This window comes from Netta rufina (assembly GCF_964035555.1).
Source record: "Netta rufina genome assembly, chromosome: 6".
Classification (NCBI taxonomy): Eukaryota; Metazoa; Chordata; class Aves; order Anseriformes; family Anatidae; genus Netta; species Netta rufina.
This window is the reverse complement of record NC_140129.1, coordinates 10,436,513-10,464,003: the sequence shown is the minus strand read 5'-3', so window position 1 is coordinate 10,464,003 and position 27,491 is coordinate 10,436,513. Positions and strand designations below refer to the sequence as shown.

Sequence of the window (27,491 nt, the reverse complement as noted above, 5' to 3'; positions counted from 1 at the left end):
GGTCCGATCAAAATCTGAGATGCATTCAGCTTAGGAAAGTACTGTAAGTTGGGCACTTACTGCTGCAGAGCACACAGGTCTGCGTATCAGGAACTCAACAGAGCTGCTTAGCTGGCAAGGAAAATACCCAGCATATTAAAGAATAGTTGTTTAGTTAGAGATTTTATGTAAAACATTTTATTTGAAACTTTTCTGTGTACGTGGTGCTTAATCTGTTCTCTTCATTTCTCCTGCCTTCAGGTCCTGTCTCTGTCTCTCTCAGGTCTTACCAAACATGATGTTGATTAACTAGACATATAGTTGAAATTGGTTGCTATACCTACTGTAAGAGCAGTTATTCTAAAGCCAGTTTTTTCCTGGTTTGTACTGTTGAAGTTTTTTCTAAAGTTCATACACAACAGTTTTATCCTGTTAAAAGAAACCTGTACATACGAACCAATTGTGGGTAAATACATGGGGCAGGTTGTCACTGGCTGGGCTGAGTGTGTGACAAGGTGGTCCTCACATTACCTTTATCCTGGTAAAACACTCAGACAGGTACTACCAGGAGCATGCACGTGTTGTTGCATGGGCAAAATCCTGAAGCTTTTAGCAGTGGTCACTACCGATGGCTGGAAGTTACGTAAATTCAGCCACCTGCATCGGTTTGGGCCATTTCTGCATCCGTAGGTTGTTTGGACAGCAGATAGCTTTGTTTGAGCTGGTGGTACAGCGCAGAAACGAGCATGCCAAAAACCAGCAGTGGCGATGCTGAGCAGTACTTGACAAAAGGCAGTGCCTTGCCGTGATACTGGTGGCTGCGCTGGCCGGTGACACTAGGTACAGAAGCAGCAGCATGCCTTTGCTTTGGTCGTGGCTACAGAACCCGCAGGGCTCCATAACAGTAACTGTGACCAACTTTCTCTCTTTTGTGATTTTTTTCCTTTTTTTTCCTTTGTTTAAGACTCAGCTTTGTTTCTGGCTCTGCAGGAAGCTGGTAGCCTATGGCAAGGGACTGGGGAGATAAGACTTCAGTAAGATAACTAAATGAAAAGGGCAGCAGTGAAAAGATGGTGCTGGCTTTTGACTGGACTGAAACTTGATATACACATCAGCCCAAATGCAGTTTCCCCACGGTTCTAAAATATCCATTTGACAGAGGCAATGTGCTTACTGCGGGATTTTAGACGTGCGGGTGCTGGAGGGGGAGCAGCAGTGAACCCCTGAAAGAGAGGAGTGACCACAAGAAATAAGACCACCATTGCTCTCGCTTTGAAGTAATTAAATAGCGGGCTAAAATGTGTTAAGGTGAACACAGGTGACAAATTGGAGCCTTTAGAGAATTGGGATTACAGCGAAATGAAATGTCTCACTGTGCCTATTAACTAGATTGTGCAGACAGTGCAAAGTCCTGTAGCTGAAGCATTTTTGTGCAAGCCTGCAGACGTACAGTCGTGAGCAGAAGCCATCTCTAATAATTGGTAACCCTCAAAAGGTACGGATGGGATATGCTTCAAAAAGTCTTCGTGCTGAACAGATGATTGTGTCATGGCCTAGAAATCTCCCAGCTAACTTTTCTTTTCCCCAAAAAGATTTAAATTTTTCTGGTTTCATCTAGGTCAGATTTTCTAAGTGGCAGTTTTGTTGTATTTTCACTTGACTGCAACGCCAGCCGAACTTGGAAGCCTGTGGTGTATGCACAATTAAATCACAGCCTCAATTAGCACTTGTAGGAGTCCTCCACAAGTGGAAGGGATAGGACTGTGTCACTGCGTGCTAAAACTGAAGGATACTTTCAGCCTTCAGTCTGAGTTGAATTTTTCTTTCTTGACTAAAGAAGCAAATATTTGCAACTCTAGTCCTTTGCTAATGGCATGCATGTGCTCCTCTCTGAGCCAGATCTGCTTTGGCCACCTTGTGCAACTCCAGCAGCTCAGCCCAGTCACAAACAGATACTTGACATTGCTTGGATTGTCCTGTTGCATTAAGGGGAAGGAAAAAAAAAAAAAAAAAAGAGAGAAGGACAGGGATTTGCTGGTGTGCACATGCTGCATGCACTCTGCAAGTGATCCATGTATAGGCAGATTTCTCTGGGAAATGCCAGACCTCTGCCTGTGCATGGGATAACTGCATCACAGGTTTACTGCATGCAGCCTTTCCTTGCTGTTCAAGTCATCGAGTAGTTTGTGAGATGAGAAGGGTGGAGAGCCGCAGCCTTAGCTAGGGCTGGCCTGTGATCTGCACTGAAATCTCCAATAAATGACCCGTTTTCTGGTTGTGGAGACACACAGACCACGTGCAACATGCCAGTGAGCCGTGGTGGCCTTAAGAGCTGCCCATGCTTTAGCTGAAGACTGGGACCCTTTTAGGCACAGTGAAGCCATTCAGCTTATCGGTCACTTCTGGAAGTGACAACCCTGTCCTTCTGTGGTATATTGCAAGTCCTATGCTGGATTATAATGTGGCTGGATCTTTCTTTGTTCACTTTCTTACTTAAACAGAAATCCATTGGCACTGGAATTTTGCAGGCAGGATGTGTATTTTTCTCCGTGAAGTCCAACTGGAAAATATTGCTTAGTTCACAAATTAAAGAACCATGTTTGTTTATTTGTTTAAAAAAGGAAATATCAGCTTGTAGTTCCAAATGTGAGCAGGGTAGGATCTGTGTAGAGACAACTTGCTTTCTACTTTTAAGAGTTCACCAACCTCATTGCTAGGTTTATTGCTCTAGGGCAAGTTAATTAAAGCCAATGGAGAATTTAAAAATGGGGAAGGGGAACAAAGCAAGGGGGAGCATTTCTTAATTATGTTGTGGATTTTCTCTTTAATTCATGTCCTTTTGAAACCTTAGTAAAGCACCTGCCTGTGGCATCCCAGAGAGATCAGCACCAGGACCCTTAGAGCAGCACGTAGCTGGCACACAGGTTTGCTGATGACTCAGTGAAACATATTTGGAGGCAAGGCAAACTCAGCTGTGTAAGGTCCTTTTTAAATGCAAAGTATCTGTTTGGTATGATTGAGTGCAGTTCTGTTACAGATAAGTCCCCCAAAATTTGAGTTTTCTTCGTGTGGACATAACACGATTTCACAAGGGGTCTTGGGATGTTCGGAGGGAAGGCATGTCAAAGGAGAGCTGGACACCCAGCTCCTGCTGATTAGCAGTGACAGCTGAGTGACCAACTTTCTGTCTGCCTTTCAAACATGACCCTCTAAAAATATATCTGCCACAGGCATTTCTACTATTTAAATGAAACACAGAGTAACATGTGATTTAAATTTACATCACATGAAATAGCCTAAAAAACAGTTCATCTCCCATGGGTTGTGTTTCTGTAGAAGCGTTGCCTCAGAAGCATACTAGACCTATGGATGCACAGAATGAGCAAAGGAAACTCAAGAATGAAATGAGAGAAGGGAGAGTCTAGGAAGTGACTCTTCTAATGAAGTTTTGGGCTCAAGAAATGACGATATGCCTTTCAATTGCCCAATGTCCATACTTAATGTCTTAACTTGCATTCCTTTTCCCATTTGCATTTTTTCTGGAGCTAGACAGCTCATTCAATGCCAAAATATGTTACAGTGTGGAATAAGAGAGGAGAATATGATGTCACTGGGTAAGCTTCAGAAAGGATATTTCAGTAGTGCAAGGAAAAAATTCTTCCATCTCACTGTTATACTGGGACATAAAGAATCGACCCAATCTATAGAGAAGGCTTTCAGAATAAAGCAAAAATAGCATTCACAGCCAAAGAAATAGTAAAGTGGAAAAGAAAACAGCCGTATTCCTCAGATTTGAGGCAATATCTAAAGCAACAGAGCTTCTTGTAGCACCAGAAACTTAAATAAAGCACCAGAGCTCTCACTTGCCTACCAAAAGCAGGACTGCTAGGTCAAAAATCCGCCAAAGCCTAAGGTGAATTTAGGAGTGAGGAGGAGAATTGGATGCAGTGCCTGGCTCCTGTGCAGGGAAACTGGTTGAGTCTCAAGTTAATCATGAGACCAATTTGTCAAGCAGTATTTAATGGACAGCTTATGAGCATGTATGTGGGCAGGGTAGCTTGTAAATTTGAATGTGCCTATTTTCTTTGACAGCAATCAATGAATGTGCTATTTATTAATGTACTTTGAGAGGTCTTCTCAGACTTTTTATGATTGTTCTGTGCTCTCTCAGATCAGTCAAAAAAATGACAGAGTAGAGCAGGATTTCTGCGTTTACAATCAATATTACACTTTTATTTCTTTTGTTTTCATGCAAATAGAGGAGTCGCAATGTGTTTTGTAGTGGAGCCTTTATACCACTGCAAGGGAGCAGACTTGGTGAGGAAGGTGCATTGCACAGTAGGTGCCAATATCTGCATCAGGTAGTATCAGGGTTTTAAAGCAAATCATCCACATGCTCCCAGTTCCCAGGTGTTGGTTTGGTTCATGGGATGGTCTTGGTGTGCTGACTAGATTCCCTTTGGAGAAGCCAAACTGGAAGCTACCTGTGCACTCAGCGTGCTCCAGACCCTACTTTGAACATGAGCATCTAGCCCATGGTGCTGTGAACCTCTTCTGTCATCAGGAGCATTTAATTCAAAGGACTAAGCTAGATCAAGTAAAGGTAACCCCCCTGGATCATTTATATATAAGGTTCATGGCAACAGCTGCTTCAGTCTACCCGTCTTGTTCCTGTTGCACCTGTTTATTTGCTGGTGTAGACAGAGCCTAATTTTTCTGCAGAAAATAGTAGTTTGAATTATGCAGCCTGGCCCAAACCCAGCAATCGTGTCTCATTGCAAGTGACAGTTCCACTGCTTAAACAACCACACACAAAAAAAAAAGAAAATATTTTCTGAAATAGGCAATTTCTGTCCAAAAGTACGGTTGGTAATTGTTCGCAATGCTTGTAAATAAAACTTGGCTCAGTGATTGGGTTTGTGCGTCTCAGGCATCAGTGAGACCTGTGAGCTGCCTCTAAGCCAGAGCTGTGTCAGCAGTGGAAGTGGGATAAGAATCATGTCAGCTTGATATGGGGTCGAGATCGTTGCTTGTTGTGGTCAAAACCTTCCAAAATGAACGGGAAGCCCAGAAAAGGGCTGTAAGAAGGATTTAAACTCTTTAGTATCTTCGAGAGGAGACGCTAAGGGGCTCCTGAACTGATGATGATTGTGCAGGGATGAAGGGGTTCATGAACGTTTGGAGGTGGAAAATGGGTTCTTGTAGTTCAAGCACATGCTCCAAGGAATAGCAGATGAAACTTGAGAAGTGTTGAGGCTGGTTATGAGGAAAATTGTTCCACCAGCTTTCTTGAGCTGTGCAGTTATCTCCCAGAGAAAAGCAATAAATCCCATCAGCAGTAAGCACACGATGGGCAACAAGGCAAGGGGATGAATGATCTAGAAGAGCTCTACTTTCTAGGTTAGCTGAATCTCTTGTAAGAGATAAAGCACAGAGCAGCTCTAGCAGATTTTTTCAACGTTCCTTTCTGTTTCATGTTGAGTCCTCCACCACTCCAGAAGACTACAGAAATCTGCTCTCAGCTGAAATAAAGAATCTAATTCCAGTGCTCTTTCCTCCCATGTCCCCTGCTCCCCTTTTGCATCCGCTGGATGTCCATTTCAGTAAGTTTTCCCTTCAGAACAAACCTATCATTTTTCACCACAGGATATTTACAGCTTCAATCAGTGCCAAATTCAATTGGCTTCTGATCTCATCGCTGGAAGTTATAGATGCAGATATTATTTGCACTGCGGTTAATTATGGAGCAATCAAACTTTGGCTTTTCCACTGTAATTTCCTCTGCCAGCTAATTTAATTAATCACCCCCAGCTCAGCTCTTCCAGCTGCGACCGGCAGGGTCATTAATTAGACATGTGGTGGTAGCTCATAGACCAGTTCCTGTTAAGGGGCTGCTGCCCACTTGATCTCTAAGGGAGCGATAGCATTTTCTAAGCATCCAGGCAGGATTAGAGGTAGCTAACACATTAGTGTATTCCTCAGAAGTGAAAGCAATTCCCAAAAGGTGTACCGCAAGCAAACAGCGTGATTGCTGCGACTGCTGGCACTTAGCTCACCAGGCGAGGCTCGGGGAGGCAGAGGTCTCTGCTTCAGGCAGGAGCGTGATCAGATCACTGCTGTGATGTGACTTAGGGCACAGCTCCTCGTCCTGCAGATCATCCTCGTCCTGCAGATCATGCTCACCGTGCTCTTAGGCTGGTTTTCATCGCTGTGTCAGTGCAGGTGCCTGCTGCACGTGTGCTCCAGAATGGAGACTGCCGGGTAGACCTGTGATTTCTTGGTTTTCCATCCTTTGTGACCCAATCCATGAGCTTTAAAATAAAAAATGCTCGGAAACTTGAAAGGCATCCTTCCCACTGTTCCTGGGAGCTGAATGGCTTTGATCAGATAGAAAAATACAAAATTTCCTAATGGAGAAAAGCAATTGAACATGAATTCTCATTGCCAGATCACATCAGTAACAGGAATATATTTTTTTGTTAGTTTTGTTTTTTCCCCACTATAAACGCTGTATAAAATAACCAGCTATGTCTGTCATGTTGTTTGAATCTCAGAAAAGTCAATAGATTTCAGGGGGCGGAAGAAACTTTTATGGTACACAAAATAGTTTGATTGCATCCAGCTTAAGAATCTCATCCTGAACATTATCAGCAGAAAGCACGTGGTCTGGGATGTGTGACGGGCCTAACAGCCGTGAGCACTTCACACATTTTGGGAGGAACACAACTGAGCATTAATCTTCACTCTCACGTGTTCTGACTTGATACTCAGCAGTCACAGACCCTGCCATTGGGTTCTGCTCTGCATCCCAAATATCAAAGCATCTTCCAAACCTGAGTCTGCAAATACGGTTTTAAACTTCCTTTGTTTTCTTAGCAGGCTCTTCTCCATCCTCCTCGGAGTACCAGCAAATCCCCCGGTGTTCCTGTCACACCATACATAATTGTATAGTTTTTTGGAGTAGGTAAGCTAGAAAACAGGATAGCTGTAGCTCTCAGGCAGCTTTTTCAACAACGTATGACAGCGAGGGAGTTCTGCTGCAGTTAGGTTTGGAACCTGTTGCAGAGCTGTCATTTCTAATCAGAGCCCCTGTCTGAGGTAGATTGCTGATGGTCGGAGTCTCCCCCACTTCTTTTCAGAATAGACAAACTCAAGACAACTTTTTTAATCATCCTGGGTCACAAAGCCTACTTTCAGATTGCTCCGTCCAAAACATCCGTCAGCCCCAAGAGTAAACTGAAAATAAAAAATAAGTTCTCTTCCCCATGCAACTGTAGCTGTGCTTTTTTTTTTTTTTTTTTCTAATAGCAAAGCATCACTGTGGGCTCGTGAGCTTCCCTTTCTGAAGGAGGAGAAGGTGCTGCTCTGATGCAGCCCTCCCTTCTAATGCCTCATACTCTGCACCAGTGGCTTTCTTCTTCATTGTATCTCTCAGAAGATTCCCTTGGTCTGAACTGTTTTGGGAAGGTGCTTTCAATACAAAGTCCCTTCCTTGTGCGCAGTCAGAGCGAGCTCCGGGGATTTTCACAGAGATGCAGTTCAGCAACTGTTTCAGAGGGAAGGGGTCACATCTGCTTTTACCATCACGAGAACACAAGGAGGATTGTTGACAGGTTGTTGCCATCGAAGCCCAGCATAGGAGAGATGTGTAATTGATAAGAAAGCAGCCTTGTCTCTTCACAGAGGCTCTGCACCTTTCCTTGGCACAAAAGTTAGTGCCTCTGCTAGACATCAGTGTGCACAAACTTCAGTAGGTAGCTACGAACGATCTTTTTGGAAACCCTTTCTCAGCTCAAAGACAATAGTCTCATAGCTGGAATTGATGCCACTAGAAGGAGAGGGGCCCAGGAGGATGTTGGTGCTGCGGTTTTCACTGGCTGTCTGCAGGCACAAATCACAAATCCTCTGCTTGCTGGAGGGAGAGCAAGCAGCATATTACAGAATGAGACTTTTTTTTTTTTGACTGAGCTGATAAATGCCATCAATTACAGTGTCTCACCAAAACCAGAAGTATAACAATGAAATGATTTGGTACAATAGACCCTTAGTGGAAGAATTGAATAAGAAGTACTCAGTTTGTCAATTTTGACAAATTGAAGAAATTGGGTGATAAATTGTTTAAAAATGGGCATATTAAAAAATACTTGCAAGTGTCTTATATCTTTATCTTTAAAACTTACTGCTAAATAATTTACAGCCTGACAGTAGAACAACTGCTAGAGTTAACTAAAGATAATTTGCTATAAAGGCCTGAATCTGATCCTCGCTGAAGAGAGGCAGCACCTGAAATTCCTAAAGTAACCTTCACTGTTCTATAGGCAAGCTGCAAAATGAGTTTGTTTTTGCTCTGCAAAAATCGGAGTTATATTTGATCTTGATCAGCAGATTGCAATCACCCCATGCTACTTCACCTACTCATCTCACTTGGTTTTGTTTTATTTGAGCAATAAATATCTTAAATCTTCCCAGAGCTATTGCGTGTCTTCTGTGGAGACTCATCATGGTCCTGCCAGGCATTCATCAAGGCTTCCAATGAACCACCGCATTAAGTATTCCTCTGCTCCTTATCAATCAAAACAGTTTACTTATAACTTTACTTTTTCTTCCTGGAGTAATCAAAATTTGATATTCCACAGATTGCAGAAAATTGTCACTCCTATATTCTGTGCTAATCCATCACATGAAACAGCCATAATTTGGGCATCAGAAGAGCATTAAATGTTTAAATAAGCAAGAGCCAGTCAATGAGAGAGTCCATTAACCGCTCCAGATGACAGGGCAGAAAAATGTTTGGATCGCAGGTATATTGGGAATTGCAGCACAGACATTACAGAGCAATGGGGCATCTACATTCTGCAACAGGCAAGGTGTTTTCCGTGTGTTTTCACAATACTGCTGAAGTATTCAAAGAAATACATAAGCAAACAGCAGAGCATGAATTCTCCTTAGCTTGAGCTGCAATACCAAGCTCGTTCAGCTGTCTGTGGCTTTTTAGAGTATTAAAGCCTGGCTGCTTCTTACCACCCTTTTTCCAGGAGGTTGTATGGAACTGGATCATTTTCTTCTGCTGTACACACTGGTAAATGCTATCAGGAGAAGCTTGTCTACTGATGATGAGAGGAAAAAAATCATCTTTATTGTGTAGACTTGAGCAAAACTCATTGGCTATCCTCAGTTCTAGAAATAGCTGTTCTGATAAATGCAGCGGGCAGGCCCTGTGGGATGGGACATGTATATAAGGTGGGCCACCACTTGCTGAGATGTGCTGGGCGACTTAAGTGATGGAAGGTGATGGAGAGGCTTATCACAGACACTTGTCCTTAGCTCAGGCTGAGGGCAGCTGCAATAATGCTCTGCTAAATGCCAGTTCCAGCGGGTTTGGGAGAAAATTCTCCCAAATCACAGAGAGGCTGTGGATGTGGGATTTCTTGTGCCTTTATTCTAGGACAAAGCACGCTGTCCAAAAGCCTCGTTGGTGGAGGAATGATGGTCTTCTAGTCAGTATCAGGATCATCTTGTGACTTAGCAAAGCACGGGCCAGTCGATGTTCTGTAACACTGAACCAAGGATGTGCGCTGTGTGTACTCGCCGCCCTCAGCTCTGCTGTCCTGTCCTATTTGATTCAAGTTGGATTCTAAGCTAATTTCCCCTTCTAGTAGTAATTACGTGTATACCATTTCCCTTCACTTGGCATTGTAAACTACGCTCTTCCTTTCCAAGGGGAATAAATACTCGGCGCAACCAACGGAGTCTGCAGCGTGAGGGTATTTTTCACCTATCCAGGGGCACTTCTTATCTTCAAAACAAAAAAGACCTATTGTAATTAGAGTGTAAGCCTTCTTTTAAAAGGGCGGCTGGCAAGAGGAAATTATAAAGACTTGAGACAGTAATTATCAGGCACTGAAACAGCAAATCAAGCTGTCTATACCAATATCCCAGAGCAACATGCCACAGAAGCCATGGAGTGGTTAGATTAGAGCCGCCTGGGCGAGAGCTGTCTGAGCGGCGTAAGGTGCTGATTGTAGTTGTCAGTTTGCTGCTGCTATAAGCTCTCCTGTTATAAATACACCCCAGCCACTGTCATCTTAAAAGGTTCCTTAAAACCTTTCCTTTCTCCCCTTCCACTGCTTAAAAAACACAGCGGCTGACAGTCCAAATGTTTGAAATAATTGGATTCTGCATTCTAATTCATCTGTAAAGTATTCGTTGATTAAATTAGCCTAATAGATATTATTTCTTACATGACTGCATAATTTCATCCTGATTGGATCACTATGGCTCTAACGAGTACCCCCCCCCCCCCCCCCCCGCACGTTTACTATTGACTTGAGAATCACAGAAGGCTAGAGATAACTATCATCTTGTTTCCATTTTTTTTTTCTTTCCAGGCTAAAAGTTAAACTGATGTGTACCAAAAGGGCATACAGCTAATGCTCAGGTACAGTTGCACAGCGTATTCCAGTCTCCAAGACCAGCGTTAGAATGAAAAAAAAAAATACTGGTTTATATAATCTCAAGCCCTCTTTTATTTACTCAGTGGGTTGTTCTGAAGCAGAAAGATTAACTGACCATTTAAACTCCTTTGGGGGAAAATTGAAATATTTTTAAATAAAATACATTTTATTATCTCATCAAAACAGACATACACATTGCAAATGAACCTCGTAAGGACTGCGCGCATTCAGGGAAATGAAAACACTCCTTTAAAGATAATGTTTCAAATAAAGCGGTTTTATCTTCTATTAGTAAGATTTTCTCGGCGCTGCAATTTTGAGTGTAACCGAGAGGGAGGAAGGGCCCACAAAGTGACATTTTCTCGCTAAATAAGAGCAGAGACTTCTTTGCAGGGCAGTAGCGAGCGAGAACCTCGCAGACCCACGGTGGAGGAGCTGATGGCAGAAGGGGTTAACAGCGGGGTGCACGTCCCAGCCCGACCCAGTGGCTGCAAACAGCTGGTGGGTTTTGTATGGCGCCGGTGAACTGAGCAGCCGAGAAAAGTTTTTGGCAAACACTCGGGACAGAAGAGGTGGGTCGGCTCAGGAAACTGCGTGCATGAGGGAACCGGGGAGACAATGGCCGCTCAGCAGGAGCAGGGGGGAGACCCGCTCCCGCTGAATAGCTCCCCAAAAAACCCCGCTCAAAAGGAAGAGGGCCCGTTTGCTCCTGGGAATCCAATAAATTATTTCAGGAAGTGAGAGCCTGTCCAGGCTAATGGAGCCGTGATTGGCAGGTGGTTCTCATTACGGTGCCCATCAGGGGACAGAGTGAATTCCAGTGTTATTTAAAAGGTTAAGTAGAAATAAGATGCAGGTGACAGCCCAAGGCTGGGGCATCTTGCACCGCTGTTCTTGAGGTGTTTTTTTTGTCGGGAGTCTGCAACCTCTGAAATGAGTGGGGGCAGGGGGTGGTAGTTTGGCAAACAAAATTTGGTCCTACAGTGACTAAAAACGGGCTTACCTGGCCACACGTCAGAGGGAGCAGGGAAACAAGGTGCTTCAGCTCTGAAGGTTGCTTTGGTAGCTCTTGTGTGGAAGAGTTTGCTTTCCTTAGCACTAGGAGTGTTGGTTACCTTTGCCAGGTGGGCACAACACGGTGGCCAGGTATGTTTTCAGCACGTGCCTGGTGCTCTCGGGCATCCTAGTGCAAGAGGAAGAGGATGAAGCATTGTGGAAGAGAGTCTGTGCTGTTTTTTCTTGGCACAAGCCTGGTATCCCTTCCTGTGCCCCCACAAGGATGTTGCCTTAGTGCTCAAACCAACTACAGTCACTACTTTTGTCTGCCACTGGTGCTCTTACTGTGGCAGCTGACAGTGAATCACAAAGCGTTTAGCTCAATCAGAACAAATCTGATCAACTGCTGGCACGAATGCAACATAATTTTGAAGTGAGATGTGCAGAGGCCACCTAGGGTTGGGTCAGATTTCTGGGGTGTGCTTCTCTGAGGTCTGAACCTAGCTTGAGAAGGAAAAGAGAAATGCATTAGTAGGGATTCAGATTGCCTCCTGTTCCTAACCAGTAGGTATCTTTCTGCTGCCTTAGATTTCAAAGCTGAAAGTGAAGTCTATTTCTAGCCTTATTCAGCAGAAAATGAAAGCAAGTTTGCTTTGCAAAGCATCCAAACCACAATATTACTGGCGTAGACTGTAAGCACCAAGATGTAGTTTACTCTGTGACCAGGGTTGTAAGGTAGATCAGTGTGTATGCTGAACGCTACAGGCTATGTATTTCTCTCTGCTTCTGTATTTTCCCTTTTTCTGACAGTGATTCCCAAGTAAACAGCATCGGGTGTCTTCACACTTGTGGATGTCATCGGGTGGGGATCTGCTCTGAGTCGCTGTATTGATAGAATATTGCATGGTGCATGGTCAGATACAAGGATGTAATTTAACCAACAGATTCACGGATGGCTTGTGAATGACGGTGAAACTCCCGAGTATGACGCGTGTAATAAATCTGGTTCGATGCAGAATTAATGTGGTATTCAGAATGATTATTTACCATTTGAAGTTTGGACGTGACTGTGTGCGAGAAGTAAATAGCTGCGCGGAAGGGCACGTAGAGGGGAGAAGAAAAATACCTGCTTGCATTGTTTCACAAGTGCATTCCTCGGTAATACTAATGAGAATTGCACACTAAATGCAGGATTGATTTGTGATGAGATCAGCTCTAAAGAGTACATTTGTGGGATGATAACCTGATTGGTGGCACTGCCTCTTGAATGGCTGAAGGGGTCTAATTGGCATATAACGCACTATAAATTTATTAGCAGGTTCTGCTCTCTCATTGGCAGACCTTCTCCTGCTAACCACCAGGAAATTACCAATTTTCAGGAGTTAGTCACTCAAGTCGCACTGTGTCAGGGTTTTAAAAAAGAAACCTACATCACTACTATTATAAATCCTGGGCGAGAGCTTGTACATCAATAGCCGGCTGAAAATTGGTCACTTGTGCTGTGGACAACTTGATCAGAGCAGAGAGCCGCATGTTTGCTGTTCAACTTTTATCCTCCTTCGGCCGTTCCTCCTTCCCACCTCCTTGTTGCAAATCCACGGTAGACCATTAGAAGCTAACTAATCCGTTTGGCAGCCCTTGGGCTGCAGCTGCCACAAACCAGCGTACGCGCTTCACAGAAATTACAATTTTTTGGCAGTTCGAATTCGGGGCTTTGATGTTCTTATTGATACATTCAGCCCTGGGGCACATCGGGCAGAAGAGGACATACCCACATTGTTTTTTTTCCAGGAGCATAATAGAAATATTCAGGAGTCAATGTAATTATTTCAGCTACTTTGCTTTTAAGAGGCACATTGGAGTCACAAATTAGAAAATAATATTCACGTGTTTCTTCAAATTGGTAACAGATATGGGATAGTTCATCTTTTTTAAATAATTTCCAAATGTGGCCTGAAGAGGGATTGCAGAAAAGTGGCTGAAAGAGAGAGGCACTTATGTACTGGGGGCGCTTTGGCAAGTGACAGAGGTTTTCATTTTGGCACGTGGTTTTTAAATTCCCACACAACTCTCTCCAGAGGTGCTCTCGAGGTGGAACTTGCTGTCACTTTTGGCAGGTGTCTCCTGAGCATATTTTTTTTTTGCTGTTGGGTTTTATCTGGGTTTCTCTTTGTTAAGCACCGACCATATGGCTTGTAAATCATAAAAGCCTAAAGGTTTGCAAGCGATTAATAGCAGTAGGCTTGCAATTAGAAATGCCTCAGTAGTACTTGAACACTCGAGTATCTTCTGAGAGCTGAGCCTCCTTCTAGTCTTTTCTCTTTGGGCACCCCGATGGCGTGTGTCCTTTCTGGCAGTTTTGTCCACTGGTGGTATTCTACCTAGGTACAAGGCGTGTTTCCCTTGTGTCTCTTCTCCCCACTCATGTTTTTTCCTAACGCTGCCTGGGTGATGTCTTAACACCCTGATGTGTCATGTACCAGGAATGGCATTTCATTCTTATTAAAAAACAAACAAACAAAAACAGTAAAAATATGTAAACTAAGAAAAAGAGCATTGAGGTTTCATTTCCTAGGTACAGAGGAAATCCTAAATATTTCCATTAGCTTCAACTGTTGGTGATTTCTTAAGATTTTTTCTTTTTTTATCTTTTTTTATCTTAATTACTGAAGTTAATGCTTCGTCTCTTGCTTTCTAAGCAACCAGTGTTCATTTACCAGCAGCCTTTTTTAAACTAAGTCTTGTTTGTGGTTGTAGAAAGGCATCAAACACTCGCAGTCCACTAAAAGAGAGGTAGAGGGAATTCCCATCACTTTCTGAAAGGAGAGTTACATCTCCCCTGGAGATCTAGCTTGGCAAGACAGGCATCATTTTCATTAAATGAAAGTAGGAATGAAATATGAAACTAATGGAAGAGCCTGATAACGTGATTTCTGTAGAGCTCATAGAATTGGCGAGAGTTAAGGGGAGGCCAAACCAATGGATTAAAGAGCGATAGGAGTAAGCATAGTAGAACAGGCAAAGATGTGTTGGAGAGGAGGAGGAGGCTACAGGATGCATTAGAAATGCTGATAAGGAGACATTGAGAGGTGTTTACAAGCAGAGGGGAGGCCTCCAGGTCACTAGGAAGGAGATGGAAGCAAGCGGGTCCCTGTGGCATCTGAAGAACGTAGGTCATGAAAATGCTGCCCATGGGGATGTGTGGGTACAGGTGCTTCCCGGCCCTCCAAACCTATAGCTGCAAATATTCTGTCTTTTCGCTGCTGACTTGCAGAGAAGAATCATTTTTTTTTATTTGCTTGTTGTTCCAAATGTGTTTTTCTTCAAAGTCTATGCTTGAATACAGTGTTTATTACTTCTGTTATCTCTTTTATGTCTTACATAAATTCAGTGTGGTGGTGTTTTTTTCCCCTAAATACTCCAAAGAGTATCTTCTTATTGCTTCTGCTGGAATTAAGATAATATTAAAGCCCCCTGAAAAGGTTTTTATTTTTCCTTGTAAACCAAAGGTAGTATTGCTTGGGAGTTACTGGTAATGAAGGGTCAAAATTGTCAAGAAAAATTTTGGATGTTTTTGTGAAGTATTGTATTTAGACTTTCCTCTTGTAGTTCCTGATCCTCAGGTAAGGATTACATTCACATTTTGAGGCCAGAATGTGCTTCTCCATTTCAGGTCATTGAAACCACCTTTGTGTACTAAGCAAGCTCACATTTGAAATCTCTTTAATGTCTACACAGCAAGTTCGTTAGCCCTTTGGGTAGACCTTGGAGGTTTTTTCCCATCTCATTATTTATAAGGCATTGGTGCACTCCTAGTTATGATACTTAGCCACTTTACAGCGTTATGAGCAGAGGAAAGGCTCCATTTCTCTTCTTTCATCTGTTTATGATGTGATACGTTCCAAAGCAGATCACATCAGCGACTGTTATGGTATCCTTAATGCACTGTGATAGTCGCATCGCGGGAGGAGCTGCTGCGACGCACGTCGCTGATGTACATCCCTGTTATATGCCACATTACACCGGGCTGTGGGAACCGTACTCGGCTACCTCGCTCTGCCTCTCACCTGGCACAGATTATTGAGATTTATGCATGGAAATATTTGTATGTCACTATTTTTCTCTTTGAATATTCGGTCTTCCTTTAGACGTTGAATATAAAAGCAGAAGCCTGGTTTTAGGTGAAAATAGCTGCATTGTTAGACATACATAACCAAGATTACAGACTACCTTCATTTTCACGAAACATTCCCTAATTGTTCATTGTAGTACAATTATCTGCTCAAAACTACTTCCATGTTTTGTTTGAAAATTGATTTCAAATAGAATTTTCTTATTGTTCCCTAGAAAAAGGGGGGGAAGTATGTTGTGATTTCTGAACTATATTTAAAACAATATTGAATTAAGCATATCCTTCGTATAGGAGAAAATTAGTGTTAACAAATGGGAAATTAATGGGATCCTTTAATCTGAATGAGTGTAAGTTAGATTGTAAATTGAAATTTCCAGACTTTATTTGTGTACTGGCACAATGCAATTTGGTCTTTACACTTAAGATAACAGGTTAAATATGGCCATTCAAGAATAATAAAATGTATTCGATAAATGTTTGCTGTTCTCTGCATATATTTAGATAGATGTTACTGCAACAAACAAGAAACAAATATACTCCTTTTTAATATTTTCATGCAGCTGTTCTAGAACAGCTTTTGGCTTTTTTATTTTTAGGTATTTTTTGTTTCCCTGAGTGTTAAGGTTGACCACCCAAGAAATGGGAGCAGGCTCTGTATGGTCTATGCATGGTCTAGAACCACACAGTGACAGCTTGACTTCTTTTTGGTAGCTAACACAGTGATAAGTTTTGGTTTAAATTTTGCATGGATATTTATGTGCTTGTCCATCGATGTCTGGATAAAAGTAATGGGGCCGTGAACACAACGTTTCTTCTGTTGGTCAGTAAACAGTTGGTGGAGGTGGTGGTCCTTCATTGCTGTTGTATTCCAGATTCTCATGAGGTCTCTCCTTGCACATCTTAGCAGAAACCCACCTTCCTCTGCTGTTTGCAGTGCTTTTGGAATTGGTTTCACAAAGTGAAGTGCTTAAAGTCCTTAGAGTTCACTATTGTTAATTTTTATTCTTTTTAAATGTTGTTGGCAGTGCTGTTTAAAAAAATCCATGAGTTTTGGATTTAGTAGAAAAGTATAATTTTTGATGTTCTTCAAGTTTTTGCTTAAATCTCTAGGGGCTGTTTTCATTCCACATAGTTACAGAGAACAAAAAGCTTGGATTTGTATCGAGAAAAGCCTTAAACATCTTTCAGAGCTTAGAGTTGTCACTGCACAAACTGTATCTCAACTTAATAAGCCTTTTCTTAGTATCTGCGGTATTCCCCACCGTTGTATATCACATAACTTTTTCTTTGCTTTATACAGAGTAATCCTCAGAGTTGATATATTTTATTGAGTGTACCTATAAAATTATCGTATTGAGCATTGTGCAATGAAGACAAAAGTTTGCTGTAACAGTATGTGATATGTCAGAGCACACAGCTGAAGGATGTTTATCTAGAAAGCCTAAGTCAGTAAACCTTTGGTTTCTTGTCTAGGCCGGTAATTAATGTTGTACAGTAATAAATCCTGCAGGTGTCTTAACACCTGAGGGAGAATGCTGGTTGCTCTATGGCATCACTGAAAAGCTGACCAAGAAGTGCAGAAATTGCAGGTATTTTGGAGCCCTCCCTAGGGAGGAGTACTGCCACAAGGGAAGGCAAAGAAAGTGGAGAAGCTTCACTGAATACAAATTCAGATTATACTGGTGTCGTTCAACACATGATGACTTCGAGAAACACGTTCAGCTCTGTATGTAGAAGCAACATCTGCCAGTCATCATGTGCAGTAGGGCTTTTCTTCCTTACACAGCTATAAAAGAAAAATGTGAAAGTCTAGTGGCAGAGCTAATGGTAGAGAAGATCCTGACCTGTTGGCTTCATAGAATAGCTCTCCGCAAGTGTGAGGGAGCTTTGGGCACACTTCCGATGTGAATTTGCCTTGATTTGTGTTGTTCAGGAATGGTTTGTTTGCTTGAGTAGACCTGACACCAGGAGGAGAAACTTGAATTTGGACTGCTTTCGTGGCATTGAACTGCTTCTTTATGACTCTCCTGGTGGACAACACTGCAGGTTTAACAGCAGTTTGAGCTCTGTCTTCAGCCAGATAACTATCCTGACAAAGATGGCAATTAAACCATTCCCAAGCTGAGCTGATTGCCCCACCGGGCCTGGAGAGGGCTGGCCCGGTGTTGTAGGCCGCCCGTGCCTGCGGTCGAACCCAGGCATGGACACGCGGTGGCTCCTCAGCAGTTTTCCTCGTCCATCGGGGATGTTTAACTTGTAAGAAGTAATAAGCTTAATAGGTTGACTTTATTTAATTATTAATGATCCCTTTCTGTCCTTACAGCTCATAAAACACCCTCTAGGTTGGCAAAACACTCATAATATTGATCAGGAGCCAGAGAGATATTTATTTCCTCTTTGCCCCAGTGCACATAAATCTTGGTCCTTTGCCTCCTTTTCTCGGTACGCGGGGATTTACAGTGGCCCGCTTCTTGAAAGCTTTCTGTAATTAAGGAATAAATACCCATCGGTCTTTGTTTGCTGTCTGGAGCCCTCTTGTTTGCCAGGGACCTCTATATCCCCGGTGGGCCTGTGCGCCTTCCCCCTTAGCAACGCAGCCGGGGAGAGAAGGCATGCGTGCTAGGGGCAGTCAGCTGCTACGCACTCGCTTTGCTATAGAGCGGGGTCTTCTCCTGCAGAGAGAGGAAGTCCCGGTGTTTTCTCAGCACATTGTTCCCAGCTCCTCTTCCATGCCTCTCCTCCCAGTTCCTGCTTTGCTCGGGGCAGGAAGACACTTTGGAAATTCCTTGCTGCTAGCCCTTTCTTCTCGCCTTTGCTTCTTCTCCCCCCCTCTCCTTCGCTAGTTGCAATTAAAAACATCACGAACCTTTCCAGACTTTGCAGTCCTGTCCCCCGCAATGTTTCTCTTCTCTTTTACCCATCACAACATCACAAAGCGATGCAGTTTATCAGACATCTGTGGGGTTGTTGCAAAGGGTTTTGTTTGAAAGGCAAGCCCCAGCACAGCCAGCCACCCCGCTCTGACAGCACTGGTCATTAGGTGATGCATGCTTCTTGCATGCTGGACCACGAAGCTAATGACACATTCTGGGACGCTCCCAGAGTTTGGGAGTTATGGGGGTTAGATTTACTTCATTTTCTTGGAACAGACCCATTAACCTTGTCAGCTGTCCAACAACAGAGAAAATCTGGCAGTTCTCTTGCTGAGCTAGCCAGGTCACTACCGCGTCAAATGGCTGCACTTCAGTGAGCATCTAGAAATGGCAACGTGCAAGCATGGCACCTGCACGGCACGGAGGTTTGGGTGAATGGCACTAGAGAGAACATTTAGGGGCCTCCTCAGCTGCAGAATTATTCTCTTCAGCAAGAGAGAAGAAAAGATTTAGTATTGTTGGAAGCTGTAAGCTTTTAACCAAGGTGGGCAAGCCAGGCGATGCACTGGAAGGGACTGAGCTGTGCAGGACACGAGCTCCTAAATGAGCATCTCTGGTGCAAACTCGCAAGCAGAGAGCACAGCGTAGCTCCAGAGGGAAACTGTGCTCTAAGCTAATCTGCTTTTTATATTCCTCATGCTACCTAGTTAACCCTCCCCCTTACAGTGCCCGGTATTTATGTTTCCAGATAATAATGATGTGATGTGGCTGGCAGAGTAATTTAAATAATTGGACATTATCTTGAGAAGCAAGCACCTAATGAGTTCAAAATAAACTGAGAAGTGAAATTTTCATCTGTTTCTAATAACCCTTACCTATGTACAGTATCATTGCCGTGGCAGGGTTTTCATTATTCATACCACTGTGTACTTAGAGTTCACTAGTGATGGAGACTCCTGCAAGAGCTAATACTCCTGGTATTTTTTGGCCAAGGCTTAGTGGATTATCCCTTTCCTGCAGAGTATTTTGCAGTCTTACCCTGTACTTTGGGCCTTGTACATCCACTGAGGTTTTAAGTTTATATTTGCAGCCTGGGTTTGAATGGACAGCTTCAGAGATAAAAAAGATCAAAGTCTGATCTTACTAATTATATATTTTTTTCTTTCTAAAAATCTATAATCTATTAATCAGGAGTTTATAATCTATTAATTCACATGTGCATGTGCATTAAAAACACAGGCAGCTAGCCTGATTGCTGTAGAAAATATATATTATTTTAGTACATTTGAGGAAAAGGCAGCTCAGATATTCTCCAGCATTAGGTATCATAGGGAATGTCTGAGCACCTGGTGATGTTTCCTCTCCAGTACACTGGCTTTAATCTGGTCCTGAAAAGAGGATTCCACTGAGTTTAAAATCCCAGTAAGTAACCAAAATAGTCTTGTTTTGGCTTACAGGTGTCATGTGGAGACAACTAGAACTGAAAGTCATAGTGTTGAAGGGGTTGCATGGAAGTTGCCAGGATTACAGGCCAGGGAAGAAAACAGAAATATTTACTAGCAGATGTTTAATTGTGCATTTCTTTTATTTTTAGGGACTGGCTCAGTATCTTTCTCCTGATTAGTCACTCTTCCTCTCATTTCTTTGTACTCTTATTCAGTTGATTTATTTAAAGGTATGTCAGTGCTGGCTGAAGTGAAACACTGTGCCTCCTCTTCCTGCTTATTGCTGACCGCTCCAATAATTCATTTTTTAGCTCATTAGCTAACAGGGGATGTGAACAGTGGTCCTCCAGGGGACTGGAATGAGGTTAAGTGATCTACTGCTGACAACTCTGCTCTTGGACTGGCCTGCCTTTAGGGAAATGAAACCTCAACCAAGACAAGCTGTGGATCCCAGAAGTGAAATTGTGGCATCAGAGCAACAATTGCAGTGTTTATGTCTTGTTGTCGGGATTTCTAAGATGAGTGCGTGTATGTGGTGGTTTTACAGACAAACCCAACACAGTGTAGTGGAGCTGAAGCTGACTTCCAAGAATGTCCCAGAACTTGCCTTTCAAAATGAAGCAGTCTGTGCCAGAGATGGAGAGAGGGTATCTGTGGATGTTGGCTTTCTAGATACTCATTCAAAACCTGTCCTTCTAACTTTTGGTTTTACCAGTCCAGGAGGCATGGGCAAGCATGCTTCTCCCCCTTCCTCTGTTATTAAGTACAGTTTTCTATGAGGAAATCCAAGCAGCATATCTTTCTTTGTGTACCCAGTTTGGGCTGTTGAATAGGATCTAAATCTCATTTGATAGCCGATGTCAGTGACATGCTGCCCCCAAATGTCTGAGACTTTTAAAACACCTTTATTTTTGTTTGTAGAGTTTGCTGTGTTCCCACCATGACCCTCAGGTAGAGTTTGGGGGGTACTCTCCCAGTCAATTACTGTGACTGCAAGGGTAGAATTTGACCTTAATGAATTAAGTCTATTGGTGCCCTAGGTGGTCAAGAAAAATGAGCAATTTTTTCCAAGAAGGAAGACGAAAGTAAGGTAAAAATAATCATGTGAGAAGGTCAAAATTTTAAGTGGTTGTAGCCCAGGAGCACAGTCCACTGCTGGCTGCAGGGTCCTGCTCTGGCCAGGCATGCATCTCCCAAGGGACTCACTATCCCTTCAGTTGCCGCCTGGTTGCAACAAATTTCTTCCAGTTAAGGGGTTTTTGACAGTCGGTGTTAACGCAGAGCGGTTACGGGTTATACTGCAGGACAGTGCTTCAAGGAAGGACCATTTGCCTCCAGCTCTTTCCCTCTCCATCACTAACGCAGGTGTCAGCACGTTCCCCTTCCTCAAATTTATTTTTAAATGGGCTTTCTGTTCTTTTCCCGGCCTTTTGAGACAGTAGGATAACCTGAGTAGGATTTGGTTGATAATGTCTAGCCTTGCAGCTCACTTGCAGCCTTCCAAGAGCAGCAGGATTGCTTTGTCTGATGTGCCTTTGCACTGCTCCCATGCAACACATGGCAAAGGGGAAAGTCATGCCAAGGAATTTGTAAAGCAGCAGCCTATAAAACTCTGAAAGCCTCCACCTGAAGTTAGCATTTATTGTCTCTGTTCAGGTATATATAGGCATATATATGAACTGTGGTTAGGGCTGGGAGATGTGTGTAAGGCAGCTTGGTTTTTAAACAGAAAGGGACTTCCACGTGAGCCGTGCTGGTACAGCAGCCGATGCTCTGATGGGAACCAAAAGTAACTACCACTAAAAGATGGTCTGGGGCAGAGAGGGGGGGATTCGTTTGCAGGCTCCCAGCTAGGCTCAGAAAATTTTGAGAGGTACGATGCAGGCAGAAGCTGTCTGAAGTGTGTTTTGCCTTTAGGGTGCATGGGCATATGAGAAATAAATTCCCAAAGCCCAGACATGTGCTACTGGTGTGAAGCAGCGCAGGTTGAATCACCTCGTTTTTCAGTCTAGCACATTGAAACGTGGAGTGGAAGCATTGGTTATACTCTCAGTACCTCGATACAGACTTTAAAAACTCAGGAGAGCTTTATTAAATACTTGGGGTGGATACTGGACCTGCAAGTGTTGTTGCAACACTGCAAGAACACACATTTTATTGGTAATAATTGTATGTTACATTACTTCATTGTCCTCAAAGCATTGCCAGTGTTGTTTTTTTACCTTAAAACAACACAAATAAAACAAAATATAAAATATAATACAATCAAAAAGCATAAAATATAATATACAATAAATAAAATAAAATAAAATAAAATAAAATAAAATAAAATAAAATAAAATAAAATAAAATAAAATGAGTTAGGGATTGCAATGGTAACAGAAATCCTTTTCTTTCTCCTCTCCCTCTGGAGCACCTGAACTGATGCTCGGGTTATCAGAGCCTGCCATCAAAGGCTAATTTGCAGCTCCCTAAACTTTTTGTGTGTGTGTCTTTTAGCTTTCAAAGGTTTCATTTAAGCGAGGCGCTTTTTGTGTTAATTTTCTGTTTACCCTCTTTCTCTGAAAAAGCCCGTACCTGTCTGCAGGGTGAATTGCCATTGGTGCAGAGAAGTGCCTGCTTTGGAAAGCTTTGCATGAAAGCATCCAGGGAGGTCAAAGTAAGGTCACTCCACATGTACCAGGAAATGATGCAAAACTAATCCAGATTTGCTGTTGGAAGGATCTGTTTACATAAGTATTTAAAAACAGATTAGGGCTAACCTGACACTAGATTACTGGGAGTAGTGTAAACAGTGCTGAAAGGGGTAAACAGAGCTTTTCCTTTTGTACTCCAGAGGAAAAAATATGTCACCAGTAACAAGTTGCCTTGCTAGGTGATGCATATGGTTTTCACAGGCTGAACAGATTACCTAAGGTACTTCTAAATGGGACTTTGTCTAGGGCTAGATCTCTTAGATCATATAATTGTATGTTAATTTTTTTAATGGGCGGTTGAGGCAGTTGTTTGTAGTCCTTGTTATCCTGTAATATAATAGCATCCAGAAAGCTTTTGATAGTTATTTGACATATCAGGAGGAAATGGTGCTTCAAAGTGTTGTTTTGGTAGTTTGCATTTTGGAAAAACAAACAGGAGAACCCTCCATATGTCTTTTGCATTTGGAAACATGACTCAACTTTTAGGAAGAAAAAAAAAAAAAAAAAAAAAAAAACACCCCTGCAAGCAAGGCTGTGTCTTCCAGGGGGTCGCAGTCCTGTCTGAAATGCAAACCTGGGTGCAGGAAGGGTGGCCGAAGGATGGAAGCGCCGTATGGGTTAATTCAGGTGTTAGGGATGGAAATTCTGCGCGTTTTCTGTGATGTATTTTGCAGCACAGCTGAACCCCGTGGTGGAATTGCTCTGCCTGTTTTCCCATTTAACAGCGAGGGCTCTTACCTGCTGCCAATCCTCGTGGCAGCTCGGGGTCTGAAGACCTCGTGGCCGTTGTGATCTTGCCACCACCCCACAGCAGCTGGAGGCTGGGGCGTGCGCCCCACAGGCAGCGCAGCCAGCGTCACGGCGATACAGCTCAGCGGTGGCACAAATCCTGCTGCAAGGACAAAGTTTGAATGAACTGCCTCTATAATGGCTTTTTTGCCAAAAATAATGGAACAGGGAATAATTTTTCTGTTGATTAACTGCCGTTTGCTAGCATACTGGTAGGCAAAGCCAAGCTGGCGCCGTTTTACACATTCCCTTTTGCTTTTCTAGGGAAGAAAAGGAGCGCTGGATACGTGCAAAATATGAGCAGAAGCTCTTCCTCGCCCCGCTGCAATGCCTGGAGCTTTCCCTGGGCCAGCACCTCCTGAGGGCTACAGCCGAGGAAGATTTGCGGACGGTCATCCTGCTCCTCGCCCACGGGACGCGGGAGGAGGTGAACGAGACCTGCGGGGACGGGGACGGGCGCACTGCCCTGCACTTGGCGTGCAGGAAAGGAAACGTGGTGTTGGTGCAGCTCTTGATTTGGGTGAGTACCTGCTGCCTGCGGAGGGGGCCTGCAGCGCTGGGGTGGCTTTTGCTGGGCCACGTTCCTTCAGCAGGGCCTCCCAAACCTGCCACCTGCGTATTTCACCAAGTGTCCGCTGCTGTCCTGAGTCTGGGTCTTGCTCATCGTGTGCTCTGTAAAGAGAGCAACTTAAATTTCTGCCTGTCTACTGCTACTTGATAGAAAGCAAGCAACAGTGTAAGAGATGAGGAAGGACAAATTTCCCTGGCACCGTTTGAAATGCTATTTGAAATACCACTGATAAAAATTTAGCTCCAGGTAGGAGACCCTCCCTGTAGAAACCTTTTCATGTGTAGCTCTATGCTCAACAAGTCTGCACAGTCTCCTGACCTGTCCCTCTTTTCCCTTTCCCCAGCCTTGTCCTCAGTTACATTCAAACCCTTCTGTCCTGAGTTTGCTCCCTCTGTTTTAATGCTCGGTTTGCACCAAAGCTTCAGACGCCATCTCTTCTTTCTCTGTAGTATGGCGTTGACGTGATGGCACGCGATGCCCATGGGAACACGGCGTTGGCCTATGCCAGGCAAGCCTCCAGCCAGGAGTGCATCGATGTTCTCCTCCAGTACGGCTGCCCCGATGAGCGCTTCGTCCTCATGGCGACTCCAAACTTGTCCAGGAAGAACAATAACCGGAACAACAGCAGCGGAAGAATGCCCACCATCATCTGAGGAGCTTGTTCGTGCATTCGCTGACCTGAATTACATCCGCAGCCTCATATTCCTCCATTCCCGTCACAGCTCCGCTCTGTGAGTCTGACAACTTCCCTTTTTTCCCTTTTCCCTTCGGTGCATCCCTGTCCCATCCAGAAACGGCGCGTCTGGATAGCGCGAGGGGGTGAGAAGGAGCGAAAGGGGCTGCAGAGAAAGCAGTTGTTTCAGTGACAGCTCTCCGACGATGACAAGCAGGCAGCAGGAGCGCACGAGAGCGCGTGGGTTCTCTAGGACACGGCACGTGGCACGGGACCGTGGGGACAGCTGTCCCTGGGCACAGGCTCTACAAGTGCGGAAGGAAGGGGCGGAGGGAGACGAGAGCGGGAGCGAGAGGAGAAGAAAGGAGCGATGGTAACTTTCCGTAACTGACAGTTAAGCACATCAGTACATTTCACCTCTACCAAACGGAACGGCTGGATTTCATTCTCTTCTCTGAAGAGCTTGACGGCATAAATCAGAAGCAAGCACAGAGTTTGTCAGGTTTGAAGCTCCTATGATGGTATGTGTCAAATCAGTTGTAGCTAATCTGTCCAGGGAGAATACTGGCTTCATTACACTTGTATAGTTGAGTTCTTCCAGCATTACCGCTGTTTAATAGAACATGATTAGTCATCACGGAGAAAAAAGCATATTAGCTGAGGAGGTAGTTACATGGCACGCTTCGGTGATTGCTTGGATGTGATTGCAATATTCTTAGAAGCATCGTATTATCTCAGACATGTTCTTTCAAGCCCTTGGAGCCCTCCTTTCTAAATTCACTGTCATAATTTAGTATCTGTTTAATTTTTCAGTCCAAAGAGAGGAAATGAGTTGCTGAGTGTTATTTGACTGCAGTCTCCTTGGTGTAAAAACAAAATGGAAAAAATAAATAAGAGTAACTATGAAACACAAAAAGGAATAATGAATACTGCTAAGGAAAAACATTTCAAGTACATTTAGTAAAATTAATAAATGCATTAAAGGCTAATATTTTTTCAGCCAGCAGAAATATGTTCTGTCATTTTGCCAAGGTAAACGTGTTGAGTTTTTGGTCACTCCTGTGATGCATTGCCTAACTTATACAGATTTTGTATTGTGTCTTTAGATTATATGTATGTAAAATCTATTTGAATAAAAAAATCATAAATATGCATTGATTTTTTTTGTACAGAAAATGACATCTCTGTTAATTTATAAACTGTAATGGATGTGTACTAAATCATGTGCAACTAGTTAGGATCTGTGGAGTACAGATCATTGTACATTGAAAATCTTCCCAGCAGTGAACCCTATTTCCATTGCAAGCCTTTGAGGAACATATCAGAATGAGATTGTGGCACGCTTGGCATGAAAAAAAAAAAATGTATGAGACCTTTTAGAAAGGAAAAGAGGCTGTTTCTCAGCACTGTAAATATATTTTACTTCAGAAGGCATGAAGCTTTCACAAGCCAAGACAAAAAGCCATAGTCTGGATGTGTGAAGATCAGATTTGATTAATTTCAGAATTGATAGCCTTCACCAAGGCGGGCAGGGCATGGCTGCGCTAACTCTGAACTTGGCTGCTCTCTGGAAGAAAAATGGCTTGTGAAAGTAGCCTGGACAGTTCATTTGAATTCCACCTTTTAATACGTAATTTGATATTTTTTTTATTATTTTATTTTTTTTATTATTTTGGGTATTGCCAGACAGATCCTAGCTTCTGCCATTTTCCACAACCTAGGATTCTGGCACAGGGAAGCAGGCTGTAAGGCTTTTGGCAGACAGAAAAGTGATTTTTAAGTGGCATATGGCAATGTGAAGATGGGGGAAGGGCATATCACAGAGAAAGTTGAAAACTCAACTGAATTAGATGGCAAAGGAGCAATTATGTGAAGTCAGTGAGGTGCACACAGCATAGTAATTTGCAAATCTACCTGCTCCGTCTGTATTTCCCAAGCCTCCAGTGTTGTTCTTCCTTGGGGCTCTGTATTTCATTTGACATCCAAACGGGAGGGGGATAGCGGTCGCTAAATAAAATATAGGTCAACAAAATGTGAAGGGAAAAAAAAAGTGTTCAGCGTATCTTAAGGGAAAAGAAAAAAAATCAGAGAATTACAGATTTGGTGTAAAAATCGTAAAATCTTGGAAGGAAAGCATGCCCCGAGGTGAAAAAAACTAGAATACTGACCAGTTTTTTCCTGTTCTGTGGTGTTGTCATTTTATAGCTTGTTACTGTACAGACCTCTGGCTGTAGGGAGATCTTTCTTTGGCTGCACCAGAGTAACGCTACATCCAGTTCTGTTCACACTGGGAGGTTTTTTTATTTTATTTATTTTATTTTTTTCCCTTGAGGAAAGGTGTCTGTTGTAATTGCTGTTTCTCCACCATCGCCGTGCAGCTCCCTGATCTTTGGTACTGACGGGTGGTCCTACGGTGACAGGACAGCCCACATAAATGTTCGGCTGCATGGGATGCTCGGAGCCCACTGCGTCCCGGTGCTCACGAGCCTTACACCTGCACCAGGGGACGCGGGGGAACTCAGGAACTGCAGCTCGTGTGCCCAGGGGTTCCCCTGGGAACATATCGGAGAAGCAAGGCCGACGTTTCAAACACGTTGTCGGCAGATTTGCCATAAGAAGTTCTCATTGCATGTTCCGTTTCAGAGCTGAAAATTTCCTGTACCCAATGTTCTCTGTGGGCTACCTTCCTCTTACGAGGCTGGGAGTGATGTTGGAGAGACGAGGGCAGCCAGGCTGCCGTGCAGATTTCAGGTAGAAGGGTTGTACACTCCTTTCATACAGACTTCCTGAAGGTGAACCTTACAAAATAATTTTTTTTAGGAAAGGGAATTCCACTGTATTACAGGAAAAATGATGTATCCTGGCTAGCCAACTAATAACCTC

At 43.3% G+C, this 27,491-nt stretch overlaps 1 protein-coding gene across 3 annotated transcripts in view; it reads left to right on the top strand.

Moving 5' to 3' along the window:
• Positions 1 to 26,216, top strand: part of AGAP1 (ArfGAP with GTPase domain, ankyrin repeat and PH domain 1) — a gene marked incomplete at its 5' end in the record, with an annotated part of 347,082 nt that extends 320,866 nt beyond the window's left edge. For all 3 annotated transcript variants that reach the window (XM_084288890.1, XM_084288889.1, XM_084288888.1), the window contains 2 exons: positions 23,629 to 23,884; positions 24,385 to 26,216. In XM_084288890.1, coding sequence (XP_084145016.1) covers positions 23,629 to 23,884; positions 24,385 to 24,588 — 460 coding nt within the window. In that variant the 3' untranslated portion in view covers positions 24,589 to 26,216. The remainder of the gene's footprint in view (positions 1 to 23,628; positions 23,885 to 24,384) is intronic.
• Positions 26,217 to 27,491: the final 1,275 nt, after the last annotated feature.